The 17,115-nt window shown below is 39.7% G+C and overlaps 1 protein-coding gene across 22 annotated transcripts in view; it reads left to right on the top strand.

The window, feature by feature from the left end:
• Positions 1–17,115, top strand: part of macf1a (microtubule actin crosslinking factor 1a) — a 599,180-nt gene that overhangs the window by 411,999 nt on the left and 170,066 nt on the right. For all 22 annotated transcript variants that reach the window (XM_072548450.1, XM_072548451.1, XM_072548439.1 and 19 more), the window contains 4 exons: positions 6,223–6,346; positions 8,569–8,777; positions 9,182–9,499; positions 10,461–10,627. In XM_072548450.1, the coding sequence (XP_072404551.1) occupies positions 6,223–6,346; positions 8,569–8,777; positions 9,182–9,499; positions 10,461–10,627 (818 nt within the window). The remainder of the gene's footprint in view (positions 1–6,222; positions 6,347–8,568; positions 8,778–9,181; positions 9,500–10,460; positions 10,628–17,115) is intronic.

The raw sequence follows: 17,115 nt of genomic DNA, 5'->3' as shown, positions 1-17,115 counted from the left end.
CAGAAATATAACTACCAAAAGATGAGGCATTAACCTGGTGAAGCTACCATACGTGGACTAGTTGTATACCAATCTGTGGAAGAAGTATATAATAGACATTTATGCAATTGTGCAAATGGATCACATGTAAGCTTTTCAGGCCTGCCATATCCAGTCACGAATGATTGTGGGCAATTAAGCAACACACTTTGGAGGTGGCTCCCCAAATATCTTCATTCTCAAAGATGAGTGAGCCCAGTGCATCAATGCAAAAAATAAAGCCAAAACATTTGTAATCCCCTTTGCCCATAAATGCCAAGTGGATGATCCATCTGCTTCCCATAAAGGTCCCCAGCATCCCTGACATCTTAGCCAGTTTGATTCACTTCATGGAAATTATTATTAATGTCAGTGAGATTAATAAGTATACTAACCATGTACGATTAAAGGAGTTTTAAAATGAAGCCTTATTTGGATATTGATGGTTCACTTTTTTCCAAAAACACTAAAAATTATTACTTAATTTTGATGTAGGGTGTGATTTTTTTTTAAAACATATTATGATTTATTTTGGGGTCTGGATTTTAAGCTAGTGGAATGTCAATTTTGATCTATATCTGTGAGGAGCTTTAATATTGTAGTCTTTCTGGAGCCATTGTTATGGACCAGGCCAGACCCCCACAAAACATTTCAAGAAGGTAACCCAGGACCTAACTTTTCTAGTTGTTTAGCAGATTAACGTGGATATTCCAGGAGTGATGCAGTTGGTCAAATAACTCAGTTTTAAACAGAATAGAATTTATTTACAGACTACCAAATGAAACATGAACAAAATAGAACAGAATATAAAATAATTTAACCTATCTGAAAACCCAACCGATTCTATCACAACTTAATAATGCTGTTCTAATTTTCCTGCAACATCCTTATAAACATATGCCTTGGTGAAATGGTAAATTCAAACACAGGTTCTTACAAGAGAGATGTCAGAGCGAATCAGCTAGGGATCATTTGCTGAATGGATCCTCTTATCACTCCAGCAGCTGTTTCTCTAGGACCCTAGATAAAACAAAACCAAACTAGAGAAATCTCTGGTCTAGGGAAACTGGTACTCCCCTTTTATTGTACAAGCGTGTTTTAAAAACAAAACTGAAAGCCTTTTCCCTAATTTATTGCCTTGGGCAATCTCTGTTAGGCATAACCTCAGACACACCAGAACCTCTGCCTTTTACAAACCCTTGTTGAAAAAAACCAAGGGCAACATAACCTTCTTAAAGGGTCAGCATCGTAACACCTCCCCCTTCTTTTTTAAAAAAAAGTGAACCATCAATATCCAAATATGGCTTCATTTTAAAACTCCTTAAATCGTACATGGTTAGTATACTACAACAAATATACATTACACTGACTATAGCCATGCAAGCTTACACTTCTACATTCTATTTCAGTCTGTTTACTCCTGTCACTGAATGCCTCCATTTCTCATGCAAGTCTCAACAATGTGTCAGTAGTCACGTTTTTCCGTCTTGCCACATGTATAATTTTCAAATTGATTGGCTGTAATAATAAGCTCCACCTAAATAATCTGTAATTTTTGTCCTTAAGTGGCTCAGTGGTTAGCACTGCTGCCTCACAGCACCAAGGACCTGGGTTCAATTCCAGCCTCTGGTGACTGTCTGTGTGAAATTTGCACATTCTCCCCGTGTCTGCGTGGGTTTCCTCCGGGTGCTCCGGTTTCCTCCCACAGTCCAAAGATGTGCAGGTCAGGTGAATTGGCCATGATAAATTGCCCATAGAGCATTAATCAGAGGGAATGGGTCTGGGGGAGCATAATCACATGACACAGACTTCTTTCTGTCTGGAGTCCTTATTAAATAGTTCACCTCACTCAACCTCTTTTTGACTTGATAAGGTCCACTAAACCTTGCTTTTAAAGTTCACCTATCACTGGAAGTAATGTGAACGCTTTAACTCTGGTAGCAAGTTTTTGATTTCTTGTCTGCTTCCTGTTTCATTGTATGCTGTGATATTTTTAAATGCTGTCTAGCCAACTCCTGCACTAATTCAATGTTGAGATATTTTTAATATATTTTATAACTTTGAAATATTTTATAATAATATTTCAATGTGCCACCACGCACTGCAACACAGGAACTACATGGAGCAGAGGGAAATCACCCATACAGTTTATTCGAAAAGAATGGGTACCCAATGAACATAGTCCACCGATTTATCAGCAACAAACCCAAGCAAGCAGACAAAACATGTCAGAAACACTAGCCAGGCACCTCAGAAATGGCTGCCAGGCTACTCAAACTCCCTGTCGTCATGGTAGCCCACGAACACACAAAAATGGCAGCTAATGAACTTGAAAGACCCTATACAGACAGCAAGCAAAACTAATGTCATTTACAAAATACCTCACAAGAACTGTAACTAGCACTACATTGGACAAACAGGCAGAAAACTAGCCACCAGGATATATGAATATCAACTAGCCGCAAAAAGACATGACCTGCTCTCGCTTGTATCCTTGCATACGGATGAGGAAGGACAACACATCCATCTTAGAACAAGTCAAACAGAGACACGCACAGAATTCCTAGAAGAATGCCATTCCAACCGGAACTCTATCAGCAAGCACATTGACTTGGATCCCATTTCCCATCCCTGAGAAAACCCAAACATAGAAAGTGGTCTACACCTCCAGGACTTCATCCAGAGGCTCACTGAAGATATTACCTAGTATGGTGATGAAGTATCTGAAAATGAATATTCCAGCTCAGTGAGCAAACTTACATCTAGATTTCTACTTTGACACAAACAAGAGCAAATATATGACAATCATTTGATCAAACAAGGTCTCTGATAATTCCACTTCATCTTTCTTGTTTGTATTCTTTTGATCTTTCCTGTTTCAACTGGTGACTTTATGACCTTGTTACCACATAGTCAGGAGAAGTCCCAGGGTATACTTCCTGTAATACCTCAGTTGCCTGATTTTCCACTGGCTTTTCAACCATAGTAGGCAGCACTCCTACCTGTGGACCGGCCATATTGTTAGCAATGACAAATTGTATTCCTGAAGCTGAGCATTTTTCCAGTACTCCTACCACCAATTCTCCACTTTTCACTGGACACTCTAACCTCATTCTACATAACTGAGCACTACTTGTCTCACCATGAATTCCACTCACTAGCATTTCTTCCACCAGTAGTCATTCAGAGGTACATATATCATCATCTCTCAACATCACAGATTGAGAGGATCCTGTATCTCTTAATATTGTAACCTCTTTGCCTGCTCCTCTTGGCCTACGCGAGTAAACTTTACCTTCACACGTATATGGTTTAAGAAGATCTGGCTTTTCCTCCTTAACCAACCAGGTTGTACATTCTGGTGCAGCTGTATAGCCTCCACTGTGCTGGCATTCCTCTCATCTGATTTTTGCCTTGTCTTATCCACGTGCTGTTTCCGGAACAACTCTCCCCTCAGACAAGCTGGAATTCACCAGCATCTCTTACGCCATACCATCTTTAAAAATCCATTGTAAACGAATTCACACACTGCCAGTGTGGGGTTGCCCTGCGTGCATGCTGACATTTTTAACCCTGGATATGACAGATGGGACATATTCGACCCCTGCTTTGCAGGCAGGGTCCTGGACATACTTCTGGACAGAATGGTGCCAATATGGGACTTCCTCTTCATCTTCCCCCAGGGCCAGCTGTGGAGTCTATAGCCCCAGACAATGCCAACTTGGTCAGAGGTTGCCAGCTGGGTTTAAAGTACTTTTTTTTCCCATCTGGAGGAATGGCCAAACTACAAGAAGGACAATGTCTACTTTTCTCCAATTCGCCAGGATACATTCCACCATTATCTCACTGATATAGCTCATGCTCACTCTATCTCTGTTACTGTGCTTAACTTCCACCAAAGTTCATACTCCTCCATTCTCAATATCATCTGCAACATCTTCCCCACTCGCTGTCACCAAACTGAACACCAGTAACTCTGCATGTCTTCTGCACTTCCTACACACCCACATTCCCATCTGCACCAACAGTAATAGCTGTGTCACTCGCTTTCATCTTCTGAAGTACCACCACTTCTCTCAATCCATGAGGAAAACGGGCCACAACAGGGTGGAATGAGCCAAGGCATCCTGCGTCACATGGCTTCTCACACCTTATGAAAAGAATACCCTGATTCTAACTGCCCTGGTAGAACCTGCACTAGAATTGAGGTTGTCCTTGACTTACTGTGCCAAGAAAACTTGAGTGAAGGTTCTCCCCTTAACTTGACAGAGGCCTGCTGACAGCAATTTCAAGCTTCCTGACTTTGTGTGCAGAGAGGTATGGCAAACAGCAGTGAAGCACAAAAAAGCAATGCAAGACAGGAATACTGTGAGCACTGAGAGCAAGGAAAGAGTCTAGCGATACCACCTGCACAAGATAGTCGTTAGAGCAGCACAAGATACAGCCTTTAAGAGCCAAAGCATTCTGTAAGTAGGCCTGAGATATGCACTGAGGGTTTCCTTAATTTGGCACACGTTGGCTGCCAATGTCTGAACATGTGGTGTATGTGGCCAGTGTCCATGGAGCATGCGCTGAGGTGTTGGTGCCTGAAATCCAACATGGAAATCATTCAGAGCAAATGTTGAGTTGAATTTGCCAGGTGCTCACTCCAGTTTTCCTCCTTGAGCTTTCCTGATGTCAAGCTGGAACTATGTACAGAGTTGTAAGGGTAAATATAACCTCGTGATGTGAAATTTTGTCTCTGTATGTCCTATGGCAAATTAAATCTGGCAAATTTATCATCTGTATAAGTTATTCTGTAAGATTGATTTAATACTGAAGAGCCAGAAGCATCCTGGCAGCAGGATAGTGTGCAATAGTTTTTAAATTATCTAAATCATGATCTTTATACAAATGCACATTGTCAAAAGTTCAAAATTATATTCTGGGATGTGAGCTTGGCTGGCAATTATAACCTATCATTAATTGCTGAATTGAGTGCTTTGCTACACCACTTCAGAGGGCAGGAATGAGACATATGGTAGTAGTCATAAATTGGACAATTTTAAAAGGGTGACTGATTTAAGGACATTACGGTATGATCAGCTATCACACATGCTGCTATTAAATTTTTTTTGTCTGTAGAATAACAATGACAAATCGTGATTTTACAACTGTTGGTTTAACACTGGCAGTTACATATTTATTTAGTTTTAGAAGAAATCCTGCAGGAACTCTTAATCCATGTCACAGTCTTCAATCTCGACAACTTTCTCTCCTCCCTTTCCCTGAAGGATGAATATGGTGCCTGTAGGCAACAGCCTTTTCAATATTTTCTGCATCAAGAAACTGTGTCAGCAGACTTAAGTGGTACCCAATTTGTTGCTCTAAAACATATCATCCTAATATATTCTCCAAGCTACTGGATGTCGTTCAGAAGACTAAGCCCCAGCTCATTTTTCCCTTCCCTAATCAAAAGCAATTGAGACTATTTCTAACACATTATTAGCCTTCCATTCTGTATGAGAGTGGAAAACTGGACTATGCCTTAATATATTAAGCCACAAAGAGGAGCTATTGAATAAAAATTCAACTAAAATAAAGAATAATGATAAAAGTCAAACTGAAACCCAAACCCTGTAAAGTACCTTGAGACACTTTCCTAATTTAAATGCTAGATAAGAGTTTATGTCATAGAAATAGAATCTCTACAGGTGTGGAAACAGGCCAATCAGCCCAACAAATCCACACTGACCCTTTGGGTAGCATTCCACACCAGACTCTTCCCCATACCCTTTTCCCTGTAACCCTACATTTCCCGTTACTACATCCCTGGACACTATATGGATAATTTGGCATGACCAACCCACCTAACTTGTAGGTCTTTGGACTGTGGGAGGAAACCAAAACACCTGGCAGAAACCCACACAGACGTGGGAAGCATGTGCAAACTCCACACAGCAAGATGCCTAAGGGTAGAATCGAACCTAGGTCCCTGGTGCTTTGAAGTAGCTGTTCCTACCACTGAGCACTGTGCCACCCACGTTTGCTGGAGTTTACTTATAATTATTGAAGCTGTTCAAATTATGTTCAGTGAACATTATTTAAGATTTTAGTTACCATGTAATTTGTATTTTACTTGTACTTGTGATACTGCTTGTGTACAATTCCTGGAATCGTTATGAATTTATGCTCTGGATGTCTCACTGAGTTGTGTAATTACAGGTGCTTCAGGAAGACTTAGATGAACATCAAGTCAGTGTAGAGAAGTTACAGCAAGCAGCAAAATCATTACTGTCCTTGGATGATGACCTGATTCTGAACCAGAATCAAATTCAGCAAAGAACAGGTATAGTTGAGAAACAATATTTCCTATCAACAATTACTGCAAGTTTCTTCGGTACTCACAATGAATCTGAAAGAAACTCCAAACTATCTGAACCATTCTTAGAAATATGGTATAAGTTGTGACAGTTTCAAATGTTTGTTTATTTTCATGAATGAGCTCATACATCCATTGCAAATAGCTATCTGTCATATCACCAATAATGAAAAAGCCTAATCAATTGTTTTAGGCTGAAGACTTGTATGGAGTTAAAGTCCACATATAAATAACATAGCAATACTGTTTTAAGTACAGTACTGTTCCAGACAAGCTACGTTCAGAATGAAGTTTAAACTTATGAACGATGTAGTGATCCAGGCAAGTTATGCCAGAATCCTCCTGGTATTGTATAGCACATATTTATTGAATTATGTCTTTGCTGTAGTGGCACATAGTTCAAGTGTTAAGTCGTTTGAAAGTACTGCACGAGAAGTTCATAAATCATTGAGTTGTGGAGTTAAGCCTACCTAGTTTGGAGATGGTGAAAATGAAAACTGGACCAAATGGGATTTTGTGCAGGGACTCCTCTCAATCACAGTAACATATTTGTATCAAATAATGAAGCAAGTAATTATGTCAGAGTCATGCTATACCAGCCAACTGTTTCAAAAGTCTTATGTTATTCATTTGAAAATAAGAATAACTTTAAACTCATACAAAAGCAATAAAAGAATTTACTGGAATCTAAAACAAAGGCAAAAAACTGGCGCAAGTAGTGCTTTTGTCAGAAACTATAATTAGTAAAGATAGTCAATGCATAAAATGAAAATTCTCAGTTTTTCTGTCCAGACTGTTTTGTTTGGTTGGCTTATGGGGCAGGTTTACTAGTGAGTTTATTTGGTGGATAAAAGCATGATGGATATGAGACTGCCAAATAAATCTGGTGGTTTCGGGCATGTTAGTGGGGGAATATAAAGATGTTAAGTGAAAGCCCAACAACTCTGACTGAAGGGATGTTTTCCTAAAGTATGTGTAGTGATTGTAACAAAGTCAGCCAAGTGGGCATCATTGAATATGATTGGGGTTGTTAATCTGGTCCAATCAGGGAGCCCTAGCTGACAGATAAGAACACGGTGGCACCGTGGTTAGCACTGCTGCCTCACAGCGCCAGAGACCTGGGTTCAGTTCCCACCTCTGGCAACTGTCTGTGTGGAGTTTGCATGCTCTCCCCGTGTCTGCGTGGGTTTCCTCCAGGTGCTCCTCCCACAGTCCAAAGATGTGTGGGTTAGGTGAATTAGCTATGCTAAATTGCCCGTAGTGTTAGGTGAATGGATAAGTGTAGTGGAATGGGTCTGGGTGGGTTGCTCTTCAGAGGGTCGGTGTGGACTTGTTGGGCCGAAGGGCCTGTTTCCACACTAAGTAATCTAATCTAAAAAACAGGAGTATCAGAGCGGACTGGTTCTGAAGAAGCTGAATCAGTGACAAGGACCGTCAATGTGTAATTAAAGGGTGACTTGGTGATAGGATACCAGCATGATCCTGTTTGATACCAGCATAATCAATGGGCTAACTGGCATACTTTTGTTCCTGGGAGAAAGAAAGCACTGCAGATGATGGAGATGAGGATAGTGTGTGTGGTGCTGGAAAGACACAGCAGGTCAGGTGGCATCTGAGGAGCAGGAGAATTGACGTTTCTGGCATTTGTCCTTCATCAGAAATGAGGGTTGTGTGCTGGGGGGGGCTGAGAGATAAACGGGAGGGGGATTCGGTTTGAGGGAAAGGTAGCTGAGAGTGCAATAGGTAGATGAAGGTGGGGGAGAAGGTGATTGGTCGGAGATGAGGGTGGAGCAGATGGATGAGAAAGGCGATGGACAGGTCAAGAGGGCGCTGCTGAGTTGAAACTTTGAGACAGGGATAATCACTTTCTCCCCCATCTTCGTCTACCCGTCATTGTCAGCTCCCTCTATTTTCAGCTCCAACTACCTTTCACACACATTCTTTTCAAATAACCCCCTTCCACCCCCTGTCCCCTGTCTCGCTCACGCTCGTACTCTGTACCCTTCACTGTCCCTGCTCCAACCTTTATTTGCCCTTGTCGCCCCTCCTTCCCTCTACAACTGACTTGAAAGTACAAAATAAAATTCACTTTTAATGACTTCCCTTTGTCACTGTAGAACCTGCTTTTAATGAAACTGTAACTTTAAATTTAGCTACATGTTGCCATATTTACATTTTGTTCTTTTCAGATTGTATCACACAGAGATATGAAAACTTGACACAGCTAGTGTCAAAGCGTAGTGAGAAGTTGCAGATGGCAAGTGCTCAGTCCCAAAATGTTCAAGAAGGCTTGGATAACTTACTGGACTGGTTGGAAGACATTGAAAAGAATTTGAAAAATCAGGATAATTTATTGACTTCATGTGCTGCCATCCAGGATACCCTTGCCCAAAATACTGTGAGTTCTCTCTCAGACTTGTGCTTTACAGAACCGTTAAATTATAATAACTTTGTGTTCCTATTGCTATATTTTCATGATTTTCTAGGAGATTCCTTTATGAACATTGAGATTTTTGGACAGCTTATATTTCGTTTTACAGATACACTGTGAATATTACCTTTTATCCTGGCAGTAGTGTTAGAATACCTAAAACTATTATCTTTTTTCTGTTTTTCTCCCTAGTCCCCTCACGCCTTCCCTCTTTGACTTGATTGATCTCTCTCTCTCTACATATGACAGGAGTACAACTGACAGGAACGACCAATAGCTACTTCCTAAAATTAAAATTATAATGTATACTGAAGTTTTAAGATACATAATTGTTTTCATTATACAAAAATAATTTTTTTTTAATCTTTTAGAAATTAAAGCAGGATATTGCTAGCCATCAAAGCAGCATCAACGCAATGCAGGAAATGGTTTGTGGTTTCATTGAAAATGCAGATGGAGCAACTGCTTCCTCGCTCCAAGAGAAACTTGACCAGCTGAACAGCCAATTGGGAGCAGTATGCAGTGAACAGCAGGAGAAAGAAGAGAAGTTGAGAAAGCTGCTTCCCAAAATGGAGCAGTTTGAGAAATTGGTACAGGACATTGGACAGTTCATGAACAGTAAATCACAAAGCCTGGCAGCTGGAGCAGATCCAAATAAAGACATTGCTTATTTTTCACAGAAAATGCTGGTGAATACAATGCTTGTAAACTTATTTCTAGTTGTGATCCACCAATTTTTTTTTTGTTTGTAAAATGAGCACTAAAAAGCATTAGATGTAACTTATCACTAATGCAAACACACTTCAATTAAACATATGGGCAATTAATATGTTAACTTGCCAAGCCGTGTGCCAGACTCAACTACCTTAAGCTGACTTTCACTCTACCATAAAGTTAGAAGTGGATCTGCTCACTAAGTTGAGGACTGTAGTCATTCAATTTGAAATTCCTTGGATAATGAAGTAGTCTTTGTTTGCATGGAACAAGATCTGGATGTCATCCAAGTTTGACTAATAAGTGGTAAATTACATCAGTGCAAGAAAAAGCTGTTTCGCTTACTATATTATTGCCTCCTTTCTTTACCACAAACACCACAGGGCCAGCATTGACCAGAAACTTAACTGGACACCCACAAAAGGCCATAGTTACCAGAGCAAATAAAACACTGAAGATTCTGTAGGGAGTGGCTGAACTGCTGTCTCCTCAAAACTGTTTCACCTACAAGTGATGAGTATGATGGAAATCTGTCCCCTTGTTTGGATGGGTGCAACTGTAAAGAGAAAGTGGAGATCAGCATCAATGAATGTAGCACTAGAAAAGCACAGCAGGTCAGCCGGTATCCAAGGAGCAGGAGAATTGACATTTCTGGTATAATTCATCAGGAATTATGCCTGAAACGTCAGTTCTCCTGCTCCTCGGATGCTGCCTGACCTGCTGTGCTTTTCCAGTGCCACAATTTTCAACTCTGGGTGCAACTGTAACAGCAATTGGGGCACTCAGCACCAACTAGGACATAACATTCTAGTTAGTCAGCATCCTATTAAAATACCCTGTTCAAAATAATACTTCATTCCCCAGCGTTTGCATTGATAAGCAAGAGAAGCCATGCTATTTTTCTTAACTGCATCTGACTGTATATGTTTACCATAGGAGGAGAGTACAGAAATGGTAAAGCATAGTGAAGATCTGCAGACTCTACAGCGACTGGCAGAGGAGCTGACAGCATCTGGCAATTTGACAGACAAGAATCAGCTCGCAGAAACTGTCAAAGACTTAACCAGAAGATACAAACATTTAGAGCAAGATGTTAAGAAGAGGTAAGAAACATTGCTCTATTAAATGGCTTATCTTAGGCCATTTTGTAGCTGAATGTTAATTTTGTAGGCAGCATAAGTCCAAAGTTCATAGAATTAATGTGTTATTGCTGCATTGAGAATAACACATTTGGACTAAAATATCATAGTTTGGCATTGAGAAGATTATCTCAATGTAAATTATTGTTATTTTAATGTCAAATCACTCATTTAGAAATAGATTTGACATGATGTATTCCTATCCTTTTTATTTCTGCCATTTTCCATCCAAGAGGCTGCTCAAGTGACCCAGTTCCAGAATCCCTTTCCACTTCTGCCAGCTGGTCATATACTATAAACCAGTATTCAAGTTCAGTATTTCAACCCCTTTAATGCCTAAATATTTAGCAAAACAAACAAATTTATGTACAATTTAAACCATGCCTTACACCCATTTCATTAATGTGATGGATTGAGATAAGGACAAATGTTTAGAATGAAAAGTGATAGTTTATATTGGAAGTTGGTTTCTCCACACAGATTCTTCTGTTGCTTTGCTTTCATTCCTTGAGTGATGGAAATCACCCGGGTTAAATTAAGAAAAGCATCAACGACAGCGCTACTTGATAATTCAGGGAAATCTCTTAATATTTGGAGTCAAACTTGTCCATTACATTTTTGGGGAGACTCTGATTAAGACTGCTATCAGATGATCTGTCCAGGAGATTCTTTTTCTTTATATAGGCAGAGCCTGGCAACATGGGTACTGCAGAAAAATCTCTGACCTTCTCTGCAATGTAATTCTTTCAGGAGAGAGAATACATCTTAATATTGTCAATGCCATGAAGACATTGAGAGAGCAGGAGTGCATTATTGATGTAAAGAATAGCTAGTACTGAAGTGCTAAATGGCTCATTTATAGAAAGTGCCAAAATTTTGACATGACAACTGTCAAGTGCGTCCATGGAGCAATTGATTGAAATGCTCACTTTGTTACATAGAACAGAAAATATTCATGAATTAATTTACCATTATCTCTGTATCATCATCCAGGACCTCTTGCAAATCAGTAGACTTGTTTAGACAGTGAGTACTTTCTTATGCATATTGTATGCATCCAAATAACATTAGGAGTAATAGCCCTCTGATTACATATCACTACTGCACTGCACCTGCCAGTCATTGACTTGCTTCAGTGGTACAGATACCAGCATGTTGTGACCAGACAGTATTGTGGTGATTTATGAATTTGTAAATCAATCACAAAACAATCTGTGATTATCTTGGTAGGTCACATCTGACCAAACAAAATATCTTGGTGTATTGCCTCTTTATAAATGTATCACATGTGAGACAGAAAGGTAAACTAAACCTCTGTTAACACATCTGGCTACTAATGCCTTTATTCAGTGGTTAAATTGGGACATAATTGGTAATGGCATTAATTTGACGTGATGCATGCTATTTGATATTGGCATTAATTGAATTAGTTTTAGGCCTCCTAAGTATTTTGCATGCTGTGTATGCAAGCACAGGTACTATTAGTGCCTGTGCTAAGTTGAGACTTTCTTGACTTCATAACTCTAATCCACTAGTATGAGGCTTCAAGGGCTTTAAGTATGTTTCCGATAAAACATTGCGGATTTTTTTTTCTCTCTTCACAGAAGCAGCTGAGTATTTCTAGCATTTTCTGTTTTATTCCACATTTCCAGCTTTTGCAATATTTTATTTTTATACTGCTTTGCTCATCATTAGTTGCGCCTGTGTCCATTTGAAAAACTTGGGTGGTTTGGCCACGTTGTTTGCAATTTGTCCCCTGGTGTCTGCATATAAAGAGGTTTTAGATTGTTAGTTGATCAATGTGGCACATAGCACACCACAGTTGAGGGTATTTAGCAGTTCCAGTCCAAAGGTACATGTTTCATATTTTTTTTGTCATATTTACATCTTGATCATGTTTTATGTATTGTTTCAAGGTTTTGCTTCCTAGCCTGAGATTTGCATGTCGAGTCATTGTTGTCTCACCAGAAATTTTATCAAGTAAGCTGGTACTGGCAAGACAAATATCTTAACTTCACTTCTTATCACAATGTTTTGTATTATTTTTAACACTCTCCATCTGTCCGTTTGTCACTCTTATGTCTGATGGATATAGTTGTAATGCAATGTATACAACTAAAAATAAAGCCCAAGCCCCTTCCTCCATGTTTGAACTATCCAGAGTATCTATCAGGATTTGCTGTCAGACACCAGCTCTAATAACACGCCAGTTCTGTGTCTGGAATTGTATACGTGGCCCACATAAGACAGCCAACGTTTGTTGATTCTCTTGGAATCTTGCACTGTGACTGGGTTTTCTTTTGGAAAATAAAAGCAGACCCAGAGAGTGGTGATTATGTCATACCAATCTTCCTTGTGCACTTGATACATCAAGGGGACTTGTGAGCCCTCTCTCCTTGCCAGGTCAGTTGATTGCAGGCTGTGTAATATCCATGGTGCACTATATTAAGAGAAAAATCAACTACAGTTACCAGGGATTATGCTGGGCACAGCATCAAATTATGTATTTTGTTAAGTTTTTCACTTATTTTTGTATCTGCCTGTTAATTCTCGAGAGAGCTTCTTGTGAAATATTTCAAATTTTCACTCTATCCTTTGAGGACCAAACTCATGCTTATACTTTGTTGTGGTTCAAAGATGAAACTGAGCTCATGGACTTCATTGCTGTGTTGATAAGTAGCAGTTTGGAAAATGGAATTACACCTTTTTAAAATCAGTTTGCTGCAACGCAAAATATTTGCAATGTAGCAAGGAATCTTCAGGTTTTCTCATGGTTCTTTTCAATAGTCAGTGTTACTACTGGGAACCACTAAAGTCAATAAAGGATAAGGTAGTGAGCCTTCCTGTGCATCACTTCTGGCAGCATCGATCAATACTGTCTTTGATGTCAGTCACAATACAAATTTTGGTTTTTATTCTATTTATGACCTGATGGCAATGGATTGTTAATTAAAGTGCTTCAGAACATAGATATTCAATCAAGATATTGGTCAAAGGAATTAATTCCTACTGTTAGGACACAAAGACAGCTAAATCAAATCTGTCTCCCTATCCATGTATTTGCAACGTAGTGAAATTAAAGCTTTCAGTGTCCCTCAAAATTGACCCCAACGGTTCCTAACCAGACTTTTTGAATAACCAGTACTAAACTTTGTGAATAACTCATACTGTACACTAGAATTATAGTTTTCAAGATTTAACAATTTATTAATAATATAGCTTCAGCAGAGGAAGCTAAACAACCAGGCAATCTAATTAATGTATTTGATTTAAGTCCAATCTTTGAATCTAATGCCCGCACTCATGCAGATGGATAAAGGATAAATCAAAAGAAAAAAATAATGAGACCTAACTGGCCAGTTCACTTAAGCCATCTCCATGATCCGTAATCTCACAGGCACGTGGGATTGTATCTTGCTTGGATTCTGGAGAGACTGCATGCAACTAGCTTCCTGTAGACTCTGAGGGATGTTCACTTAATATTTGTAACTGAGATGCTATTCTCTGAGCTTTCAGTAAGTTGATAATGAAAAAATAACCATGAACCAATCAAACCTCTATCTTGAAGTTTCAACCAGAACAATCCTCCTGACTTAATTGCCATTCAAAATCAGTTCAAGCATTGGTTTCTCTTTGTTAATCTGGTTGTCTCCCTGAGAGACCCCTGTTAACTTTTAAACATCTGCCACTTGTTTAAGCATAATGCATCTTTGGAACCCAAATATTCTTTAAACAAGAATTCTTTGAACATTCTTTTGAGTATTCTTTGAACAGGAATCAACCTGCAATTAACTTCCAGGCCTGGCCTTGTAAGCCAAATATCAGTTTGTTTCATTTTATTTTTAAAACAAGCTGCTGGTCACAGTCCAAAGGTCAACTTCAGCTCACTGATATGAACTCCAAACCAAAAATGATCAAACTATAAAATCTAAATAATTGTAAGACCAGTGAGAGTTCTAACACTGCATATTTGCTAATTAGTCAAATTTGAAGTTCCTTATCCTTCAAATCAAGCTTGTTGCCCAATTTGAAAGGGCAAAATGCTGTGCGTACCAGAAAATATACTATGGTTTAGTTTTGAGTCTAAAATCTAACCAAAGGGTCAAGTGAGGGAAGAATCAACAATATGTAAATAAAACCAAAGCTGCTTTGTTTTTGGATAATCAAAACACTGATCAGCCATCAAAACATGCCCTGGCTCAGTTAGTTCAAATAATTTAGGTTTTAATGTATTATTGTTCAGTGAAAAGGCAGGGGTGCACCTTGTTGAAGGATTGAGGGAAGGAATGGGTGAACTTTGAAGGGATTGGGAAGTAGCAGCGCCAGCGAAGTTGGGGTTTGTAGTTGAGCCATGTCTTAGGGATGGGGGGGTGGGTGAATTTTCCAAGAGTTTGGTACTTAATGGATGAGAGAAGGCAGGGGAAGGGATATGGAGCAGTTGGTGAGTATGTCTCCGGGTTGAAGGAGGGAGTGAGTTATGTTGTGGGGCGAGGGAATGGTCGGTGATTGTGTCTCAGGGTTGAAGGAGTGTGAGCTGTATTGCAGCAGTGAGTGATGGAATGGTCAGTGAGTGTGCCTCAGGGTTGAAGGAGGAGAGTGACCTGTATTGCACTGGTGAGGGAGGAGGTAAGCTTGTTGAAGGGTAGAGGGAGGGAGTGAGTGAGCCATGTCAGGTTGGATGGGAGGTGAGACATGGAGGTAGGAAGTGGTGAGCCTCGTTAAAGGGGTGAGGAGTGTTTGCTGAACATCTCAGTGAGAGGAGGTTATAGAAGTGCAGATGTTCGGTTCGCCAAGTGTTAAGTTCATGATGAGAGAAAGCGTGGCTGCATTAGAATTAAGACTTGGCCCCTTCACACTGTCCATGCATCCCCAGTGGTGGGGTGGCGCAGTGGTTAGCGCTACTGTCTCATAGTGCAAGGGACCTGGGTTCTATTCCAGCCTCTGCAAACTCTGCACACAGTTGCCATTCTCCCTGTGTCTGTGTGTGGCTTTACTCCGGGCAGTCTGGTTTCCTCCCCCAGTCCAAAGATATGCAGGCTAGGTAGATTAGCCACGGGAAATTCAGAGTTACAGGAGTACGGTAAAGGTTTGGTGTGGGTGGGAAACTCTTCAGAGGGGAGGTATGGGCTCGATGGGCTGAATGGCTTGCTTCAACATTGTAGGGCGTTTATGGAGCTGGCATCAGAAGGTGAAAAGTGGTCACTTCAAGTTGCAGCCTCTGTTAGACACTCCCTCTCCAATACTAGTTAGAGTGGGCATCCTTATTTTAAAAAATAAAGACCGTGTAGGCCTATTTGTATGTCAGCAATAATCTGCGTTATAGGTAGGAGTAAGGCTAATGTGGATTAGTGAAAGAAAATGTGTTGCCTAAGGAATTCTTGATGTAAGATTGAATAAAGATGTCCGTTTGCAAATGATAACTTTTCACATGTTGGATGATGGAATACCAGTTGGAAATCTATTTGAGTTTGGATCTGACAAAGTGAGGATTTTGGGTAGTTAATGTTTTGGAGTTATAGAAGCTAATATTCATTGTGCTGTGATGTCGAGTCTGAAAGCTAAGCTCAGGATTATAAACTGTGTGCTCGATTTATCAGAGTTGAACATTTGGACATAGGTGAACAGAACAGCAACATTATCTCAATAAATTTGATGAAATAGTTACCACAAACATTGTTGAACTGTAGATTGTTTGAAAATGACATGAATGATTTTGGCAACCAATCCGTTTTTCTTCTGGTTTCATGAACCTTGACAGATTACACTGTCATCTCCTCAACAATCAGTTTGACATTGGGTTTGATGAGATTATTTTCAACAGATTCTTGTTGCTGTCACTGTTAGATGAGCTGCAGATCTGAACCATTTTTGTTGATTTTGTTTAGTAATCTTTACATTCTCAAGTTTCCCTTAATTTGAATTTAATCAAACTTGAAATGTCTTTTCTTTCAAGAAACAATAGATTTGTGGGAAAAATGAACATGCCTGTAATGTTCCATTCTTATGTGAACGATTAGTAACTCCCTAAATGATATATTCAAGTATTTTTCATGGGTAGAATTCTCCAGTGTGCAAACCTATTACTAATGGCAGATTCAAAATAGTTTTGTGTTCAGAGTTGGAGCTGACAATATTGATGCATACTAGAAATGGTGACTGTGATGTACAACAAAGCCTGGATCGATTGTCAGTTCTTTTGTCGACCCATCAATGTTAACTTCATAACCATTGAACTGATGTTAAGCAGGTACCTGACTGGACCTAACTAGATTAATGCCTTTGCCCAATTTGAAATTCTTCCTGCTACTGACCAGTCAGTAGAGGTACTAGTCAAAGTCGTGCACTCCTAAGACAGTTCCACTGCACTGCCACTGTCCTTGACAATTCCCCACTTTCAAAGATGATGAAGAGTGATCGTAATTTGAAAATTGTTTAAAGTAAAACAAAATCTG

Source organism: Chiloscyllium punctatum, chromosome 27, assembly GCF_047496795.1.
Source record: "Chiloscyllium punctatum isolate Juve2018m chromosome 27, sChiPun1.3, whole genome shotgun sequence".
Taxonomy (NCBI): Eukaryota; Metazoa; Chordata; class Chondrichthyes; order Orectolobiformes; family Hemiscylliidae; genus Chiloscyllium; species Chiloscyllium punctatum.
The sequence above is the reverse complement of the archived record's forward strand: the minus strand, read 5'-3'. Positions and strand labels throughout refer to the sequence as shown.